The following is a 22,279-nucleotide window of genomic DNA, read 5'->3' as shown; positions in this document are numbered from 1 at the left end:
TTGAAATATCCAAAAAATATTTGTTAAGTAGCGTATATATCCGTGTAAAGGCGTAACTATACCAAATTTCAAGTCAGTCGAAGCTATAGTTTCAGACATCCTGTGTGAGTCACTCACTGGTGTTTCGCTTATTATAGTATTATAAGGTTAGCAGACATAATAATTATATATATATATATATATATATATATATACTAGCTACCCGTCCTAGTTTTACATAGGTTTGTACCCTAAAAATCGTTATTATCCTTATTGTTAAGGGTCTATTTACAACTTAAATCACTCTGTTTATTGATCAAAACCGCATTATAATCCGTTACGTAGTTTAAAAGATCTAAGCGTACTAGGTGGCGGATAGCGACTTTGCTTTATCTATACATATAATAAAATTGGTGTGTCTGTTTGTAATATTGAAATAACCGCTTTTTACTAAGTGAATATGTATTTATACACGATACATATACCAAAATATATATTTTTTTTACAATTTCTGTCAGTCTGTCTTTTTGTTCCGACTCGAATCTCTAGAAAGGATGGATTGATTTTGATGGGACTTTCACTGGCAGACAGCTGATGCAATAAGGAGTAAATTAGGCTACTTTTATTTGAGAATTTTTTGTCTAAAAGCGTTTTGTCTCAAAACGGGCGGTTAAAAAGTTTCGGGCACAGCTAGTACTATAGCTAGGAATAGTTATGCTTACTAAAATAAGTACATATTATTAGGTACAGTATAGATCAAATTAATAATGCTGAATATAAAATAAAAAATATTTTAATTTTATGTCGTAGATAGATATCAACATATGATAACTAAGTAATTGTCTATTTCTTTTTTTACTGTATCACAAATTAACCTTGGGTGATTTGAATTTTAAAAAAATAGTCGGACATGCGACCGAAATGCACGCAAACGGTTTACAGCAGATAATTTCAATAATTTTATTGATTTTTGACGTAAGCACTAAAATTATGTATATGAAGCGTAAATATAAACAAACAACTTGTTTACAATCTATATCTAATTATATATTATATCAGATTTTCTATTTAATTTATATATCAACGCTTTTCAATTCAGTAAGCGCGTCGTGTTTTGAGTAATCAAAGGTGCAACTGCTATAATATTATGAACACTGCCTCGGTTATTTATTCCGCATGGTTGACGTATTATCTCGTATTATTGAGTAATTAGGTTCCAGTAATTCGGTTATGAGTGAAGTTAGGGGTTAAGCATCTAATGGTACAAATTATGCCACTTTTTAATTAATTACAATTAAAATTATTAATAATATTGACCTTAAAAGCTATATTTAAATAAATCTGAGTTTTTAAATGTATATACATTGCTTACTATTCATTTATATGTATATAAATTGAAGTTTGTATATGTTTCGTCTGTGCGTACCCAAACCACTCATCCGATTGTGATGAAACTATGGAGAGGTGGAGTGGCAATATTTTGTTATTAACTAATCTATATCTATACATAAAATAAAATTAAAGTGTATCTTTGTAATAATAAAACAACCGTTATATACTTATGCATATGTAATTATATACATGGTACATATTCCAAAATAACGTTTTTTACAATTTTTGTCTGTCTGTTTGTTCCGGCTAATCTCTAGAACGGCTAGACCTATTTTGACGGGACTTTAACTGGCAGGTAGCTGCTGCAATTAGGAGTAACTTAGGCTACTTTTACTTTAGAAATATCTCTGCTCGCGACTATGTGCGCGTTTTGTTGTTTAAATGCGATTTAGATACAGACCGATTTCATTTTGCATGTTTTTTCTAGTGTGACGTACGATAGGAACTTCGTTACAAAAAGTATGTCGCGAGTTTTCCGACAGAGGGGAATAGGTATAACTAACTCGCACGTATCGTAAGCGCGCCGACTTTGGACAATGATCATGTTAATCGCACCCATCGAAAACTCTTCTGGGGAGGGAGACAAGTCGAACAAAATAAACACACATGCTCAAAGTATTGGAGTAAAGCAAGCAGTCAAGCAGTGTTATAGAACACACTACCATATAATTTAAAAACGAGTGATTTAAAACAAGTACTCCTACTCATTTTTTGCGCTATTTTATGTATTCTTTGTGCCTACACGAAACCTTTATACAGGTTTGACTCATATTTCTTTGGATAAACTATAGGCTTACAACATCTATTTTTAAATACATATAATAAAATCGTAACTGATCGAAATCTGCACATGGAAGATATTTGAGAAAAAATATTTCAGGGGCGTCGGTATTTATTAACGCAATATATCACATAAATATGATTTTTAGAAATTTTATCTTCTCATTCCAAAATACTTTTAAGCTCGTCCAGTTTCCAGTGCATACGATCAGTTTATGTGGCTCTGTCGCGTGTTCGCGACGAAATGCAAAAAAATCTATGCTTTAATCCCCGACGGCACTACGTGTAATATTTTTTACGCAGTTAGACAAATACATCATAACTTTTTCATATTACAAGATTGAATTATAAATTTAAAACGTTTAGTTGTTTGTGGTTTGATTTTTATATATGGTAAAGCATTTAAATAAATCATCTATCAAAAAAAAGTCATAATCTGTCCATGCATCATTCAATGCCCTACGCCTGCGTATCGTGCGTATCTTTGCGTCTGTTCTACGCAAAGGTATGCCGAAATGTCAACCATATAATACTTTTCTTATACTTTTGAGGCTTAAAGTCACGCGAACGGAGTCACGGGCACCACCTACTTATAAATACTTCCTTTGTAAGATTACATTCAAAAGAGATCTTTAATAGGCTTCCTTCCTTCGAGCAGACGATCACAGTACGTGTTTACTTTAACCGACTTATATAAGGGTTTATTTTAAATGTCATGTAAATGTGATCATACTTTTCAATAATTAAAAAATAATATTTACAAAGAATCGTATTGAATTGGAGTTCAGTGAATATATTTAATTTTACCTTTTCATTCGACAGTTTTGATAATAATATGACTATTATTTTTTGTAATGCAATATTATTTTTCAGATGGTGAAAGTCAGCCAAGTAGCTCGGATATAACTTCCATTAGCGCTTCGCCACATCTCACTTCAAGTTCAGACCAGCAGGTAAAAATGTCGCACAGTTTCAATATAACATTTACTCAAATAATTTTATTAGGCATAGGTTTTAATAAAACTGACTTTTTTTTGTAAATATTGACAGAATAATTCATATAAAAAAGGAGCTAAATTAAGGATAACGTCAATCAATGAACGTAATGATTTTAATGGGTAATCGATTAAAGGACGGATTCTGCCTCAATCATTATGATTGAAACTTTTCAGTAGTTAACGCATTAATCAAATTATCGTAAGCCAGTGGGATTGCAAACAATGCTCAAATATAATACGTAAATACATAGATTAATCTTCGGAGACATCGTCGACAAAGCACGCTCAACTTAGCTTACCTTATTTAATAAACATGCAACTTTTCCCGATCAATACGAAAATGATCACTATTTCAAGGACAATACGGTACCGCCACAACACGATCACGGCAGTATAGCAACAGTTAGTACGGGATTTTTCGACTTTCGTATGACTTCAAAAAGTTTGATCAATAATGAGAAAATTCATATTATTTTACTGAACTAATATAAGCAGAATGAGTAAGCCGTAAAAAAACTAGTTATCTCTGTAAACGTAGAAGGAGGATTTCCATTAATAGCTGTAATTGCTTTTACTCACTGGAGTTCTACTTGTTGCTTCCCTTTGTACTAAGACACTCGAACTACTTTGTTAGGAGATACCTCACTGAGAATAATAAACAAACTAAACGTAATATTAAAGAAAGCAAAGTTATTGTACCCACTCATTGTTAAGTTCATTACAGAGTATGTAATTATAGTTGTAATGGTAGGTAATTGTAATATAAATTCATGGAGCTTATCGTATTGAAACAGACATCAATGCAGTGGTCAGGCTCAGGATCAGCTTTGACTTCTCGCGATGATGACAAACACGTGCAGTTCGACGGTGAACAGAAACCATCCTTGAACTTACTCGACGAAATTAATGAAGAGCGCAGAGCCCAAAGACACAAGTGAGTATATATTTATTTAATAAGTTAAATACTTAGTTATTTCTTGGTGGTAGGGCCTTGTGCAAGCCCGTCTGGGTAGGTACCACCCACTCATCAGATATTCTACCGCCAAATAACGGTACACTGTATTGTTGTGTTCCGGTTAGAAGGGTGAGTGAGCCAGTGTAATCACAGGCACAAGGGACATAACATCTTAGTTCCCAAGGTTGGTGGCGCGTAGGTGATGTAAGGAATGGTTAATATTTCTTACAGCGCCTTTGTCTATGGGCTGTGGTGACCACTTACCATCAGGTGGCCCATATGCTCGTCCGCCAAACAATGCCATAAAAATAAAAAAAAATAGTAGCTACGCAGAGCAAGAGGAAAACACGGGATTGAAATTTTCACTTACAGCCAGGGATATTTGAGACATTCTTAATTAATATTGTTTTTGAAAGTATTGCGAAGTAGTAAAGTGAGTGAACTTAAGTCTACACAAATTATATTGCTTAGTGTTTCTATTTACATAACAGAAAAAAATATACAAATCGAAGAGCCTCGTTTGTGAAGAGAGCACGTTTGATAAATTTAAAAAAATATTAATTTCACAAGAAATAGTTGATATTCGCTTGTATCATTAATATTACGAACGAACCAATAGTTTTATTTATTGAACTATCAATTTTACAACAAATAATCGCCAGAAATTCCTATTTAGAAATTACATCGAATAAAAAAAAAAGAAACTTATGTACACGACTAAACGAAACACACTGCATTAATGAGAAAAAGTACCCGCAGTACTACCTACTTGTAATATAATAAATAAGTTGTTAAAAAAGAAAACTTTCAAAATTGTCACCAAAAACGAAGATTATGTTGTTAGGTTATTAATGCTTAGAAAAATATTAGGCAGCAGACAATTTTTTAAAAATCCTATCGAAATTCAAAAGGAGAAGACACGTTAAAAAACTAATTGACCCCGAAAACGTTGTTTTCGTGCATGTTGATCTGTTTTATCATATTATGTCAATACATACAGTATTTGAAAATATTTTATTAGTTGGTGAATTAACGAATCGTAAGCTCATCATTTTCTTGAATACGAAACCAAGTTCATTAAACCCATTTCTCATGCTTTCTTACTTAGATAAGGAGGCAATGAGTTTTCTAGGGAGAACATTGCCACCCAAAGAACTCCCCGCCTCGTATTGCTTACCTGCAATTCTATTTGTATGAAATTCAAATCAAATTGATTATTTTAATGTTTTTCAAACGTATTTTAAAATAAAATGTAAAAAGATTTTTTTCATTTCCAAACAGCATATATCATATATCATCATATTATATCTATATATAGTAATGTTTCAGAATAGATAGGTTTATTGATATTCCGTTTTATAGGATATTTGACTAGCTGTGCCTTTAGGCTTTAACATACATGTGTGTTGTAATCTGCCTTATAGGCAGATTGGTGCTGCGATCCCAATATTGTCCTATAGCCAGGCTACCTGTATGTATTTATGTAGGTCAATAAATCAACTATTTAAAGCTTAAGAGTTATTAAAATTGGTCTAGTAGTTCCTTAGAATAGTGCGTTTCAATATACAAAATCTAGTTTTTATTAATAAATAAAAATGAATGTTTGTCCTTCCGATTGTGAGGAAATATTGGAAAGATGTTCTTAAAATTTTAGCGAAGCCCTGGCTCAAAATAAACAAGGATTTTTTCTTTCTTTATTTTTTTAAGTTTTTAAACAAATTATTCTTATATTGATGTCAGTCGTCAAACCGACATGTAACGCTAACGAAAAAGATGAAACGTGTGAAAGTTGGCTGGCGGACGCTGCCAGAAGCTACGTTGCAGACGTGGCGCGGAAGTGTCACCTGGGTACGAGACAGAAATAGTGTACAGTCGCGTGACATTGGCATTGTAGCTAGTCGAAGAAACCAAGCTCAAAGTTGTTTCACGCAATCGTATGTGGGCGGTGCGTTTGTAATGCGCCTTCGAGAGTTGCGCTTGTGGCAAGCTGCTTATTGTTTCCCTCTATTTTCGATATGCCGGTGACATACTCCCGGTCCTCTGATGTGGGACATCAACGGTGAGTGCAAAAGCACCTCACATTGGATTTAATTACATTTGTATCATAAAAAGTGGTGTATATTACGCAACTGTTGTTTACTGGTAAACATTTCAGATAATTGTGCTGAGATCATAATATCATTTCTTTGATTAGTACCATTTTATAAAATATAGTACTTTTAAACAAAATGTAGAATCGATCATATCAAAGGATTCTATTTAAAATTGATTAATAAATATTTCATAATAGATTTGTCAACGAGTTCATTGAAGTTGGTTTTTTTCATAGATTGACTTTTCTTAATCCAAAGAAAAAGGATAGATTACTCGTCGCGCTCCATTAGTATTCTAACCGGCCCGAACGTTACGGCCACCTCACACAGCGGCACTTCGCGCTCAATGCACTCAGTGTCCTTGTGCAAACACGATATTAAAAAAAAAATGCATGTTCATTACTAATGGATTATATTTTAATCGGAATTTTTATAAAGGTACAGAAATAAATAAAAATAATCTGTTATTAAGTGATGCAATATATATTTTTTTATTCCTTGTTCCGTTTAATATTACATTATTTATTTAATCTGTGGAGCCTGTAACTGACATTATCAGCTTAAAATTGGAAAATAAATTAAAATTTTATAATAAGTGTCTTTATTAAAACTCTGATTCCTGGAACAAATCAAATTTATTTCGATCACATATATTATTGTACCGATATTAAGCTTAAATAAAACTACAATACAGTATTAAGGCGCGTGTTCTAAAAAAAATGGTTCTTTTTAGCTAAGCTTTGAGCTACATTTAAGTACAAGCCCTAGGTCGAGCGAATAAAAAAAATGGGATTATTTATCGATAAATTCTCAGTAGAAGCGTGGACTGTAAGATCCCTAGCACGGATAAGTGCATATGTGTGTGTGTGCACACACTCGTGTACTATAATATGTACGGCGCAGTTCCATCATGTCTCCCTAAGAATGGCTGCAGTAACCAAAATCAGCCATGAGTTCTTTATCATATTTTCATACTATGAAATGATAACATAATTTGTTGTTATAATACTAAATGCGAATATGTAAGCTTTATTAAACGAATAGATAGTACGTCCGTACTGCAGTGATTTAGTTTCCTCAAACGATTTCTGTTAATCCTATAACGTGATTTGCAAAGTTAGATAGTTGGAAGTTCCGCATATATCGGAAAACTAAAACACGATTTATATATAAATGTACTTTGTGGAACCGCTTAGCAAGATTTCACTGTATTGTAAAAAAAACAAAAATTAATTAATTAATTTTTATATTCAGTAACTTGTCCGCCGTCAATACAGATGTATTAAAAGTGAGGGTTTCATCGTAAAATTAATTAAACACATATATAGGTTTCATGCAAAATTCGATTGCATTGTCTCATAAAACAATATTTTCAGTCGTCACTTACACCCGCACAAAACACGGAAATATTCGTTACAAGAGGGTGGTCGTATAGGCCTAGATGCAGAACGTCGGCCGTTAACAGGACCTTCAGACGAGCCGCTAGCCGAAGCTGATCAAGACGAACTCCGTAGCCATCGTAGCGATGACCCACGTGCTCTACGACGCCACAAAATTCAACCACGAGTATGTTACATAAGTCGAAATTCCGCTACTAATACATATCATCTTTTCAATTATTAATAATTAAATCTTCAACAGATATATTAAAAATATTTTCGATTTTTAAACTAAAATATAAATAGACATAAAGGTCTTCTTAATAAATTATCTCTTAACTTATTAAGTATCATTCTTTCTCTGTTACCATAAAGTAGTTTTTATTTATAAATAGGACTTGAGAACCGAGTTGTTTTAAGGGTACTTTATATTGTATTCACTAGAAGCCACTAATGTCTCATTACGTTAGGAGCAGAATGTTTTGTATGTATATGACCTTTTATTCAATTTTGTACATAATAGCTTTCAGTTGACATAATGATTACATCAATAATATTATCTTTAACATTTAGGTTGAAGTTAAAAATTGAAAATACTTTATTTATCTTTTAATGATACACAGTTTTTCTTAAAGTAAAAAAGTAATAAATTAATTATTATAGCAACTAATTCTAATTAATTTTATTTATTAATAAATAATGTAGACAAGGTATTGGTTTAGTTTGCAAATATCAGAGTTCTTTCAGGGGTCCACAGTGCATGTCAGTCGCAAAGATGGAGGAGATAAAGCGCAGAACATTTTCTCTGAATCAACTCTTAAGAAAATGTACGACCACAGCCCGCACTCGGTAAGACTTCCAATTCAAAAAGTATCTTATATTTATGTTAAAATATGAGCGCTTATCTTTTTAAATACGCGAGTTTTCTATATTATGACCGATAGAGATGGAATTCGTGTGATATATAATCGATGATGATTGCGAATAATCTAAGTATTGAGATACAGAGTAGACTTATAAAACGGAAAATTATGAGAATGTAACAGTATTGTTCGGAATGTCACTTACGCAGGTGTTCGTTCAATTGGATGAGTTGCTGGCGACGGAAGATGGAGACGCTGAGTGGAAGGAGACAGCTCGTTGGATTAAGTATGAGGAAGATGTGGAGGAAGGATCGGCTCGTTGGGGCAGGCCCCATGTTGCATCTCTTTCCTTCCATTCTTTGCTGAACTTGCGACGATGCCTTGAAACCGGCGTGGTGTTGATGGATCTCGATGAAAAAGACTTGCCTGGTGTCGCATACAGGTAATTACTTCTCTGACTTTTTGAAATAAAATTGTCAATCAATATTACATTTCTTATAAATATCGTTATTATTTTGTTCAATGATATGCTCCTATTAAATACATAGCTTGCAAGTTTGCTACAGGCTGCAGGTACCAATGTAGCTTTCAATCCTTTGAAGAAGGAGTGAACTGTGAACTCAGTAAATATTAGCTAGAATTGTGTTCATAATTGTTTAAATTTGGGTTGGGTTGGGTAACTAATGACAATACTATAAATATTTTCGACGAATTTTTCTTCTGCTTCCCGGGCGTTGTAACTCTTGCATAATGTACTCTAAAAATTTATTAATATAATAAATAATTGAGAATATAAAAATCGTGTTAGTTAAATGAAAATGTTTATGGTATAAATGTGAGATATATTTATGTAATAGATTTACCTGAAATATTAGTTATTTAATAAATACAAGAGCGATAATTATTTTCATCTCGATATTACGGCAAAATTAATTAAACGACGACATACGTTACACAATTAATCCTGAAACGTTTTATTAATTAAATGATTATGTAAAATATTAATTTATATTTTATTTAACATTTTGCGTTGATGAACACGATCGACATTTTTATTTTTCAAATATACGTTTAATTGTATACTATAAGTCGATTTCAGCTATTAAATAAATGATTTGTATAGTACTTACATATGTCGGATTAAAATTTATTATATACTATTAACGGAAAAATTTGCGAATTAATAAAATGTATCGTGAAAAGTTATGTCTTCGATGGTCTGTGTTTGTAATATATCCTCGTATATATTACAAACACAGACCAATGACTTGTATTCATTTGGCGTTTTTTTGCCAGGGTTGTCGAGAGTATGGTCACCGAAGGACTCATAGAAGAGGATGACAAGCCCGTGGTCATGCGTTCTTTGCTATTGCGTCATCGACACGTTCACGATGACCGGTTCCGGTTCTCTATCAGTGGCCGTAAGCAGTCTTACACAAGTCTACAGGTATGGTCATGTTATTACTTCTTCAAGTCTAATAGGCATGTGATAGGTTCGTAGCTGAAACGTGTTAGTTAAATATTAAGCATAAATATATTAACCTAAATAGCTTTAATTAATGAAGTATCTCTGCGTTTCAATTTCTAGAAACTTGTTGTAATTAGCGAAAGATACGTGACTCGCTTAATCAAAGATATCTCATTACAATTATTGTGTGATATCTATTTGGTTTATACGAGTATATAAGTTGACGAGTTTATCAAAATCGTATCAAAAGTAGGCGATTTTTTATAATATAAATTAACAATATATATATAAATTGATAAGATTATTATTCGACCCCCTTAGATATTTTTGTTGCAATAAAATTCACTTCGATAAGTAATTTTTGTTATTGTTAATTTTTGTATAACGCAATTATTAGGAATAATGGGAATAAGCTATATTTTAGTCGGCTATCACTTACTTTTTTAAAAATAATATTTCATTAATAATAATATTTATAATGTAAGTAAAAAAAGGTTTCAAGAAACACGGCTTACAATAGTATAGAATAAAAAAAGTAGACATATAGAACAAAAATTAAAAAAAAAAATCTATTGAATTTATTCGTAATATTTTTTTAATAAAGAATACTGAAAGACCAGCCAACTTCTAAGCTGCGTTAAAGCCGGATCTAGTTTTCTATAGAATATCACAGCAAACTAAAGAACACATTTTATAACAATATTTTCGTAATATTTGTAGTATTTTACACAAGAGTTTACTTGTACCTGTACTTTTAACTTTTAAAGTAATATCAAGGAACATTCAATAGTTTTCTTTGCTATGTTTTTCCTTTGCTTATAATAGTTCTGTTTACTGTTCTTCTAATTTTATAACCATTGATGATACTTTTATTGATAAATAAATGTTTTGAACAAGATTTAGCTAATTTTAACCAGATTTGATCCTTAATTCCACTAAATAAGCTTAATTCACTTAAAAGTATATTCTTTTATACTATACCACAAGTCAAAATTACCCTTTATTAATTTATAAGCATTTTTTTTTTAAATTATTCTCGTCTCAATAATAGATTTAAGCCAATCTTAGGCGAAACCTTTTTAAAGTCGACGACAACGATATAATTGCCAGCTTATTTCATATCTAAATAGCTATAGCAAATTAAATTAAAATATACTTTATTCAAGTGGGCTTTTACAAGCACTTTTGAATCGTCATTTAACAAATTATATTAAGTGAAGCTACCACCGGTTCGGAAAAGTCAAAACGGATCCTTTTGGTCCTGTCTGTCCGTCCTTCCTCCTTCTGTTCGTATATCGTTTATATATTTTAACAGGACATACGGAGGTGAAAGGTGAGAAGGCGTTTTATATAAAGCGCTAACATAACAGTAGTAATTGTTTATAGAAATATAATTCGGCTCTGGTCAGTGGTTTGGTTGGTATATATATATATGTTGTCTTTTGTCTAAGAAATACGAATAAATATGAAGCTATTTATTTTAGTGGCTGTTAAAATGAATGTTGTTATTACATAATTATTTCATTCTATTCAAAGCCTAGCAAATTACGTAAACAGTTAAACAAAGACACATACTTTGTGTTAAGTACAAGTAGTACGATGTTTTCATAAAGTAACTAATAAATATATTAAACTGACTAAAGAAAACTAATAACTTAATCTGTCTTGTATTTGAAGATCTGTATTATCAATATAAACTATTTCTGAAAAATAAAAAGTAAGTTAGTAAATGAACGATTTACTCCAGTATCATATATCTCGTAACTGTGTGTAATTGGAAACATACTTTTTCATATATTTTTTATTAATAACTGCAAATAAATAAAAAAATACAGATCAAATTCATACGAGTAAACATTTTCGTTATAATATTTTTATTGTTTTTCTTTTATTTATATTGAGTATTTAAGATCTAGAGTCGAGAAGGTTCAATAGTTAGAACGCATCCTACACTGAAGGTCGCGGGTTAAAATCCAAGAAGGCACTATTATGTTTCAAATGTTTAGTTAATATTAATAATGCATCTCTTGCACGTCGATTAAGTTAAGTATTGTGATTAAATCATGTGGTGTTAAAATGCCACACAAATATCCAACCTACATTGGAAAGTAGGAAAAAGGATAATTTACGGGATGTTGCTTAATTTTACTCAATATATGGCGGAAACGAAGATAAAACTGTGTGATTGTTTTAATGTTGAAGAAACAAATTAAATCGTATTTTCATCGTAATCACTATCAAAACGTTTATCGAAGATTACGACAATCGGGACTATCCTATATCCTATATCATAATCTTCTCGTGATACTATCCGTTTGGTTTGGCATATCAGCATTATATAATGCTAAATGTTACATATAGTATATAAACATCTTCTGTTATCATACATATATGTATACGTAATATGGTACAGGGACAAATGATTTGAGTTGCCATTTCAATGTACTTTCTTATCTATTTAGAATCGTCAAAACTAACAGCACTCATCGATAAAAATCGTTTTTGGAAAACCACCTAAAAGTCAAATGTGATAAGATTTTACCTTCTGACTAATGTAGAAAATAATAAATATAATTTTACGAGTAATTTCATTATCTTGGGACGACTCGACGGTTATATATTAAAATATTAAAACATAAATTAAAAAAAAAATTTTTTGGAATATTTTTATGAACTTTGTGGCAATAGTGATTTGCATTTTAAAAAAAATGCATTTAGAGTCACCGCTCAGTTTGTAATTAACGTTTTGATTGCTTCGCACAGGATTGTATTGCACAAACTATTTGTTGTGCAGCAATTGGAGCTAAGATTTATACTACGTATCGGTTTCATCATAGAAAAAGTAACATCACATTCGTTTTATCTATATTTAAATAATAAATTGACGCAGTTTTAAATGTAATAATTGTGTTACATTAGGATTGAGAAAGAAGCATTGAAAATATCAAAGAAAGTAATTGCGGTAGGTGTTTTTGTTTGGGTGGTGACGAACTATGTTGTGCAGTCGCTGTGGATGGAGGAGGGCGCCTCGGTGGGCGGGCGACGGCCATCATGCCCGCTGTGCACTCCGGCCGGCGCCTGCCGCCGGCACAGCGCCCACGGCATCGTATGGATCATTCCATTGCGCGTGTTACCCAAACAAATCCTTGCACGCACTAGCCATTGCCGTTATTATTTATCACAGACAGCAGCCATCATCACTAGCTAGATCTCTAGTTTTCTTCGCTTCATTATCCTCAGGATTATATTATAGTAAAGCCATTTGCAGACTTAGCATTTCATCACATAAATACAGGATTTTATGGACTGACGTTTTCATCGCTCATAAATCGTGATAGTTATGTAAATGTCGTAGTTAAAATTATTTTTTGTTCGTGGCTATAGTTTTCAGTTGTTTATTACGATTTTTCTTGTCTATTGTTCAAGCGCTGTTCATTGTTAGACTTATAGACAATTTTTCTCAGTGTCTCTAATTGTCAAGAAACGTAATTGGTTTTACTCTTTAAATAAATGATCGTTCATTAACCACGTACCGAGATTTTAATTTTTGTACATGACCATTGGTTGCAATTTTAAAATAAAAAGCATGTTGTCAATAATATTATCACGGGTTTTATTATTCTAACAATTTTCTAAATTATCAGATAATCTGGTTAAGACATACTTTATACTTTAACTGGAATTTATCTTATAAAATTTATATACTTTATAATAAATGAATCACGCATACCCAATTATTTGGATTTTATGTATGTCTTATGAGCCAACGAGGTAAAATGATTTTTGACTAGGAATAAAATCTTTTGGAAAAATATTAGCGCAAATTCTGTTTTAATATATAAATTGTTTTGTCTAGAACCTTGCGGACCAAAGGAGACGCCGCAGTTCGTATGCTCTACCGCTCGAGCGGCTGGAAGCTCGCAAGAAGTCATCTGCTGCTGCCTTAGACATGCGCGAAGTTGAATATCTAGCAACCACTGCAGTCGGATCGCAGGATGAACTACGCAAGGGTCATAATGATATTCTAAAACGTATCCCAGACGATGCAGAAGCTACTACAGTACTCGTCGGTGCCGTTGGATTTCTCGACCAACCGACGATTGCCTTTGTGCGTCTAGCTCAAGGAATTCTCATGCCATCCATTACGGAGGTTCCGATTCCTGTGCGGTTCATGTTCATTCTTCTTGGACCAACAACAGCCGATCTCGACTACCATGAAGTCGGTCGCTCTATATCAACTCTTATGTCGAATCCATCATTCCATTCTATCGCATATAAAGCGGATGACCGTCGTGAACTACTATCAGCGATAAACGAGTTCTTAGACGACTCTATCGTACTTCCTCCTGGTGATTGGGAACGCCAGGCATTATTACCATTCGAAGAGTTAAGGGCTAAAAGTGAAATGATAAGACGTAGAAAGCGTGATGCTATTGAACGGAAACGTGCTGCTTCTACTGTTGCACCACTTTTAGATGAAAAGAAGGCTCTTTTAGCCGCAGAAACTGGAGGAATGCCCGAGAAAGAACCTGACGATCCTCTTTCAAAGAGTGGTCGCCTTTTTGGCGGTATTTATTTTATCCTATGGTTTAAGCATTTTGTTTCTTTAGATACGATAAGTGTTATTTTTTCTTTGTCATTTTTAGGTGTTATTCGGGATATAAAACGACGCTATCCATATTACCTATCGGACTTTCGAGATGCATTAAACGGGCAATGCGCCGCAGCAACTATCTTTATGTACTTCGCAGCGCTTTCATCAGCGATTACGTTTGGTGGTTTGTTGGCAGAAAAAACTGATCGACAAATTGGAATATCTGAGACATTGGTACGATTTTTACATTAACAAAATATTTTGTATTATGTTTACACATATTATCATTATTATATATTTTATCGTTATCAAAAAGATTGATACTAATTATCACGAGTTATTAAGTAATAACTATGCTATGTGCATTATATGACAAAAAAGGTATTTATTATTTCATAAATTACTTTATTATGTAATGTATATAATTGCTATATTATATATAAATTATTTTTACAACTGTCGAATCAAGAAAGATTTTTGTATACAGGTATTTACATGTGTTGGTGGACTATTTTTTGCACTGGTTGCTGGCCAGCCCATGATGATAACCGGTGCCACAGGGCCTCTGCTACTACTTGATGACGCGCTTTACGTCTTTTGCCGATCGTATGGGTTTAATTTCTTAGCCGCAAGGATGTACTGTGGACTGTGGATGATAATCATTGCACTTTGCGTTGCGTCCATTGAAGGCAGTGTTGCCGTAAAAAAGATTACAAGGTAAATTCGATGTAATTTTCTTTTGAAATTAAAAAAAAAATAACTTAAAATTAAATTAACTTTACTTATAAACTGTTTTTGTTTAATATTAGTTATTTAAAAATAATTAATAACAATTTTATTTTTCATCAATCAGGTTCACTGAGGATATCTTCGCATTTTTAATTTCGTTAATCTTCATATCGGAGCCAATAACTAACATCATTAACGTCTACCGCTCACATCCACTCGGATACGATTATTGTCAAAATGACACTGAAATAACCAACAACGCGACCTTAACCCCGCCGGCATTAAACTCGACAGACGCAGGTATTTATTAATTATAAAGAACGGTAAAACATTAAATGCTTAAATTGATAACAAAAATAATATATGTATTCCCAATACAATGTAATAGTGTACTCATATTTCAGTCACGACGGACCGTAAACTTTGTTGGAGTAGCACTTACAATCACCTCTAGTTTTGCCTGTTCAAAGTTTCATGATAGGCTTCGAGAGTTTGTGAAGTCTATTGTTATATCGAGTATTTCAAATTAGCGTGAATAACATAATGTTTGTACGATATTCGAATGGTAGACGATATGAGACCCACAATATCAATAATTTAAAATAATTTACAATCCGGTATATATTGAAGTTTATATTTATAAATTGTAATGGTTTTAGTTATAATACATATGTATATTCCAGAAGTAAATTGACCAGACAATAAATCGCATGTTACAGGAAATATTACATCGACGCCTGCACCGCTAGTTCATCAGGCAGTGATACCTCCCCAACCGAACACTGCACTTTTCTGCACCATGCTTACATTGGCTACCTTCATAATCGCCTACTACTTGCGTATCTTCCGTAATGGAAAGTTCCTTGGACGCAGTGTAAGTGTTTCAATTGTACAATTCCAATTTTTACTACACTGGTCTAATACTAAAATTTGTTTTGTATTTATATGTTCAGGCTCGTCGCGCTCTCGGTGACTTTGGTGTACCCATCGCTATCGTCTTAATGGTTGGAATTTCCTGTCTTGTACCTGTTTGGACTGAGAAACTTCAAGTTCCGGATGGTCTGAGCCCTACCTCATCGCGATCTTGGCTGGTTCCTTTAAACCCAGGACTTGAAACGATTCCCTTATGGGCCACATTCGCTATGGTTCTACCGGCTCTTATGGTGTATATTATCGTATTTATGGAGACCCACATCGCCGAGTAAGATATTTTTGAGTTATATGAGCAAGGTTTAAGATACAATGATATTATTATCAATATTTATATAAATAATAATATTCAAAATAATCAGTTCGGATTAATTTATCATGTCTTGAGCCTTGCTTTTAATAAATAAGTAAATTACCATGAGTACTCATGAATAAATGTAACATTAAGGTTTTGAAATTTAAACATATCGCTGTGCGTGCTATGCGAAAATTGCAGGCGTAATAATAATTATCATATTGCGATTATTTTTTTAATAAATAAGTCCTATATAAAAAAAATACCTCTTAGAATAAGTTTATTAATAGAAAAAACTGTTAGAACTACATAGTTCGTATAATTTTGTCGAACTTTATAAGAAACAGTCATAGTGGCTTTGCGAATTCAGTTACAATAATATAATATTTCTAATAGGTTGATTATTGACAAGCCGGAGCGTCGCCTGAAGAAGGGCAGTGGCTTCCATATGGACATCGTGATCATGTCACTGGTTAACGCGTTATGCGGTATGTTCGGTGCACCATGGCAGTGTGTGGCCACCGTGCGCTCCGTCAGTCACGTGTCAGCACTCACGATCATGTCTACTACACATGCTCCCGGTGACAAACCGCACATTGTTGAAGTTAAAGGTACGTTATTAAGCCATTTACCATTAAAAAAATCACACACGATCATTTACCATAGTATCGTACCTGTGAAGCTCATGTCAGGTCAGGTCAAGTGTTATATATATATACATATATGTAGTTTGCTGTTATATCACTTCTCCTCATAGCAATTTATAACTGCAACGACCAGGAATAAATACTCATAACACCTACATGACTGTAATTATGTAATTTTTCAAAATAAACTTAGTACAGGAGACACGTCCTTGCCATGTAATATAAAAAAATGATACCTAATTGTGAACAAATTAACTTTATCACATACATTTTTCATAATGCCTTATTTTAAACAAAACTAGTAATAATCGAATTATTATTTTGTTTACAGAACAACGTCTAACCGGTCTTTTGGTGGCTTTCCTTGTTGGAATATCTGTTTTGGCTTCGAGTTGGCTCAGATTGGTGCCAATGGCAGTGTTATTTGGTGTTTTCCTTTACATGGGTATTTCGGCTCTTGGTGGTATCCAGTTCTGGGATCGATGCATCTTACTTTTCAAGCCAGTTAAACATCACCCACAAATTCCGTATGTCAGACGCGTAAGTAAACTCTTTTGTGGTAAACTTTTATTATTAATAAGTAAATATAAACAAACAGACAGTAAAATTTATGATTTTATGCAACCTTTGAAATATTTAATTAATTTTTAGTATTTATAAAATAATAGTAGTACCAAAACATTGGTCAATTTGTCATCAATTTTAAAGGCACACCGTATGGTATCATCAATATTTTTTGTTAGCTGGTTAAATGTCGTTCTTTCCTTCTAACACAATTTACTAGTTTTCTCAAGCATGTAATAGTGATCGCTTCACGGATTTAAGGCCATGCTCCAATTAGAACCGTGTACATTTCTATAAAGCATTTTTTTATAATTTATTTCAAAAACAGACTAGCAGTATCGTACCACCACCGCCCATAGTTTTTGGTCCTGTTAGAAATATTAACATCCCTTACTAAGTCAATACCACTAAATTTGTGCCTGGAGTTACACTGGCTCATTAAACTGTCAAACCGGAATACAACCATACTAAACGAGTATATATGCACTACATGGTTTAGGAGTTATAATATTGTTATATATATTACAATATAATTGGTGTTTGGCTTTATAATATGCCATGAGTCGGCATTGCCTTCCGATGCGTTTGGATAAGCCCAACTTCTTAATTATATAGTCTAACAAAAATCTCATTACAATTAATACTAGGTTGATTTTATATTGCATATTTTATAAAGGCAAGATACTTGTACTTTTTGTAGTTTTTACAGTTGATTAGAAGTATTTACCTATTTCTTTTTTCAGGTTCCTACGATGAAAATGCATCTTTTCACAATTATCCAACTGGCTGGTATATGTATATTGTATGCAGTGAAGTCATCTCGCTTCTCACTAGCACTGCCGTTCTTCTTAGTGCTGATGGTTCCTCTGCGAATGGCCTTGGTGTATATCTTCACTCCATTGCAGCTGCGTGCGGTATGCTATTGAAAAATATATTCTAACTTTCCATATTAAATCTATTGTTTCAATATTGGTTATATATATTACATATATAAACCTATATTTCACTATGAATATATAATATTATTACTTCATCCCACGCTCAAAATAGTTGAAACCAAATTGTTATCGTTAGCCTCAATAATAACAATTGAACCATTTACTTTAACTGGACGATTAAATAAGTCTACTTAATTTATTTATAATTAATGTTAAATGCAAGATTGCATAAATATAATATATACCCCAGCGGAAGAACCATGCGTTCACATACAAAAGTATAAATAATTCTTTGTATCTAAAAACGCAACGGTACATATAATTTCTGTAATAGATTTAGTAAAAACGAAAGCGTCATTCCACGTTCAATATTACATAAGAGTTGAAGTGTGATGCAAAATAATTACATGTATAAATAGACCACGCCTAGACAATAGCTCTTTCACCAGTTATTTATAATATATAATTTTTTCACAGTTGGACGGTGCCCAAAAAGACATTGATCAAGACGATGAGCCAGATTTTTACGTAGAAGCGCCATTGCCCGGATAGGGAACACTTCCCCAATGTCAACTTGCTTACGAGTTGAGGATTCGCACAATCTAGATTTTGTAATAAAATTCAAGACCGTGAATGATCAACTCTATTAATATATGTGCGAGCAGAGAAGTATGTTAGAGACATGTGTGCACAAGTAAATGAAGGACATATCTAATAAACAACAATTGGCATATCTTAATAATTTATCAGTTTGAATCTTAATTTATCATCATACACAATGCGATTTATAAGAAATCGTTTGAATACTATATTTATACGATTATACTCGAGTGTAGAGAAACTGAGTATTATACGCATTGCCGTATTAAATGGTTACTAAAGGAACCTCATACACACCACATACATTTTGGTATGTATATAGATTCTTGTCAATTTGTTATGACATGTCGAAAATATTTTGGCATGTTATCGAGATTGATATTGCTCAAATATATTTTTGGCTGAACTTCATTTTTCAAAACAATATATTTTTAAAAACAAATTATTTATACCTCTATGTAGAATTGTAGATGCTCAAATACTAATGTGAAATGATAGAATTTAAATGAGCTTTGACAATATCGGAGTGTGATTTGGTATATAATATGACGTGGTGTTTTCCCATGTTAGTTTTAAAAGTATTGGACTATTGTCAACTATAAAATAGGTTATGATAGTACTTACATGCTGTTGTATCTAGCTTTAATGTGATACGTCCCTTTATTTAACGTCAAAAAATACATATTTTATTTATTTATTAATAACTCTAACATGTGAAAACTATGAGTTTTTTACTGTAAGCTTCGTAATAACTATGATAAAAAAAATTTATCGGTTTAGTTTAAATTGTATATATAAATATACAAGATAAACTAAACAACCCTTTACAAGATTTCAACAAAACCAAAACAGTAGAACCGATCTATTAGAATTAATAACATTGATATGTGGGTTTGTTTCTTTAATTAGGGATTTTATATATGTAGGTAATATTATATTCTGTAGTAGCTATTACTGGGACTGAAGATTAAAACATGTCGAAACGTCCGCATATTGCATTGTTAGTTTTATAAGATTAAATCTTAAACGTATCTGTATAACTTTAATACTTTAAGCAAAAAAAAAATGTTTTCCTAAAACACTTGTATATGGAAGATAATAAATCCAACATAAAAATGTATTACACAGTATCAATTTAATTGTTCTGCTGATTTAATACAGAAATTTCAAATAAATATTTACATATTGATTATTAGTACGAAATAAAATGTATTTAAAACTTATTTATTAATTGTTCACGTAACTTAAGACACTGCTTAAAAATGTGCGTGATTTCCATTCCATACTCATAATATGGATGAACTTAAAATAACAAAAGACACAAATATTTTATTAATATTTAAATTATGCTTATTATTTGCAAATCACTTAGTTATTTAATTAAATTACCTGTATGCCAAAGCGTAGGTGCCAAAGAGACGGTGAAATGTTTGAATATTTAAGGAATATTTAAACGAACGGATATGGTCCTCACGCACTAGTGTAATAAAAATATATAACAAGTTAATTCAGTATTACATGGGTGTTGTAAATTTAGACATAAGTCAGTTCTATTAATTATTATTTACGTAGTAACGAGTTCTCAAACGCTTTGTGTACCACCAATATATTGTAACCTTAACCTCGTATTTACTGGTTATGATACGTGTACCATATGCACTAAATAGATAAGCTTCGAACACATTTATCAATGTAATGTAAATTTTAACTCTGAACAAAATTATTCTTTAACTATGAATGTTTAAGTAGTATTATTGCAGTGTAACTTTTGAACTATTTAAATCAGAGGTGTTGTTTAACGCACCAACCACTTATTTAATAAGTTACTAAATATATTTAAATTGAATAGTAAATAATATGACCATTCGGATCGAAATCAATTAAAATTTATTACCGACTATAATTCGTCAATAACAAATGAGCTAAATTAATGAACCGAATTAACTTTCTGAAAATATTTTTAAGAACCGTCTCAGGGCGAGTCAATGTGTTATTAGGTATTATATTTATTGAATATTACGGTAATTTACTATATTCAAAAAAACAATCTAGATTTTAAGTTAAAATAATAGTAACATATAACAGTAAAAATAATGTGGCTGATCAGATTTAATAACCTAAGATTTCACAAGCCGCTCCGCGCCAGCTCGTCGTAGAAAACGTGCTTGGTGCTAAATAAGTAAGCTAATAAGACCTGTCAGTACCCAACAACAGGTAACTTAAACACCTATGTAATGATATATTACAGGCCGTGTGAAGATACCTTTAAAACTTTGATACATCAAATTTGCTTCTTTTTATTTTATATTGAAAATTGTATTGTACATTGTGCTATTTTTGCTTCCTTATTAAAAGCTGTTTAACTATATTATTAAACTAGGAAAATACTTAATCTTAGACATAAATGTTTAAAAATAATTATTCGTACTTAATAATATATAAATATTATGACTATAATTATTACTTAATTTGAATGTAGACCTTTAGAACATTCCAAAGGCGAGGTTTTGAAATCGTGAATAAATAAAGTTTACCATTAATATTTCACCTAACAATTATTACTTTTTAAAAGATTATATGTTATAATACATTACTGTTTAATTTTACTGCACAATTATCATTTAGCTATCTTGTTTAAGCGGATAAAAATTAATATTGAATATAACAACCCCCTGTATAACAGGTTGATAAATTTAAGTGTTTTTGTTATTTATATACTTAAGGCCTATTTTATTTAAAATATCACATCTAAGCACTTAATTTAAACAAAATGTGTACCTTCATTAGTTCCTTTAGGTATGTTTCATTGCTATTTCGACACACTGTTTATCGATTTATGTATTTATCTTGCAAATTGTTTCATTATTTTGTAATTAATGTTGAATATTAAATGGATAATAAATTATTAAACCAAATGATTGTATGACGTTTTTACTTGAACATCACGATTGGTAAGTCGAATCATTATCATTAAAAAAGGGAAAAGTTTGTCATTGAATAAGGTTCGATTTTTCAATCGGCAATTCAATCGATAGTGTAAGAATGATTCTGAATTTAGGGATCAAATAATTGCGA

At 31.9% G+C, this 22,279-nt stretch overlaps 1 protein-coding gene across 3 annotated transcripts in view; it reads left to right on the top strand.

Moving 5' to 3' along the window:
* LOC125075820 (anion exchange protein 2) overlaps positions 1 to 21,383 on the top strand; it is a 57,021-nt gene extending 35,638 nt beyond the window's left edge. The window contains exons 3-19 of one of the 3 annotated variants that reach the window (XM_047687595.1): positions 3,025 to 3,104; positions 3,944 to 4,083; positions 7,574 to 7,763; positions 8,324 to 8,425; positions 8,649 to 8,881; positions 9,736 to 9,886; positions 12,912 to 13,013; positions 13,764 to 14,475; positions 14,554 to 14,735; positions 14,989 to 15,218; positions 15,355 to 15,530; positions 15,950 to 16,104; positions 16,184 to 16,431; positions 16,852 to 17,066; positions 17,434 to 17,642; positions 18,410 to 18,580; positions 19,082 to 21,383. In XM_047687595.1, the coding sequence (XP_047543551.1) occupies positions 3,025 to 3,104; positions 3,944 to 4,083; positions 7,574 to 7,763; positions 8,324 to 8,425; positions 8,649 to 8,881; positions 9,736 to 9,886; positions 12,912 to 13,013; positions 13,764 to 14,475; positions 14,554 to 14,735; positions 14,989 to 15,218; positions 15,355 to 15,530; positions 15,950 to 16,104; positions 16,184 to 16,431; positions 16,852 to 17,066; positions 17,434 to 17,642; positions 18,410 to 18,580; positions 19,082 to 19,156 (3,371 nt within the window). In that variant the 3' untranslated portion in view covers positions 19,157 to 21,383. Of the gene's footprint in view, positions 1 to 3,024; positions 3,105 to 3,943; positions 4,084 to 6,037; positions 6,164 to 7,573; positions 7,764 to 8,323; positions 8,426 to 8,648; positions 8,882 to 9,735; positions 9,887 to 12,911; positions 13,014 to 13,763; positions 14,476 to 14,553; positions 14,736 to 14,988; positions 15,219 to 15,354; positions 15,531 to 15,949; positions 16,105 to 16,183; positions 16,432 to 16,851; positions 17,067 to 17,433; positions 17,643 to 18,409; positions 18,581 to 19,081 lie in introns of those variants that run through there. The other 2 variants (XM_047687596.1, XM_047687597.1) reach the window with 2 other exon arrangements.
* The last annotated feature ends 896 nt before the right edge of the window (positions 21,384 to 22,279 follow it).

This window comes from Vanessa atalanta, chromosome Z (assembly GCF_905147765.1).
Source record: "Vanessa atalanta chromosome Z, ilVanAtal1.2, whole genome shotgun sequence".
Classification (NCBI taxonomy): Eukaryota; Metazoa; Arthropoda; class Insecta; order Lepidoptera; family Nymphalidae; genus Vanessa; species Vanessa atalanta.
This window is presented reverse-complemented; position numbering and strand designations above follow the sequence as displayed.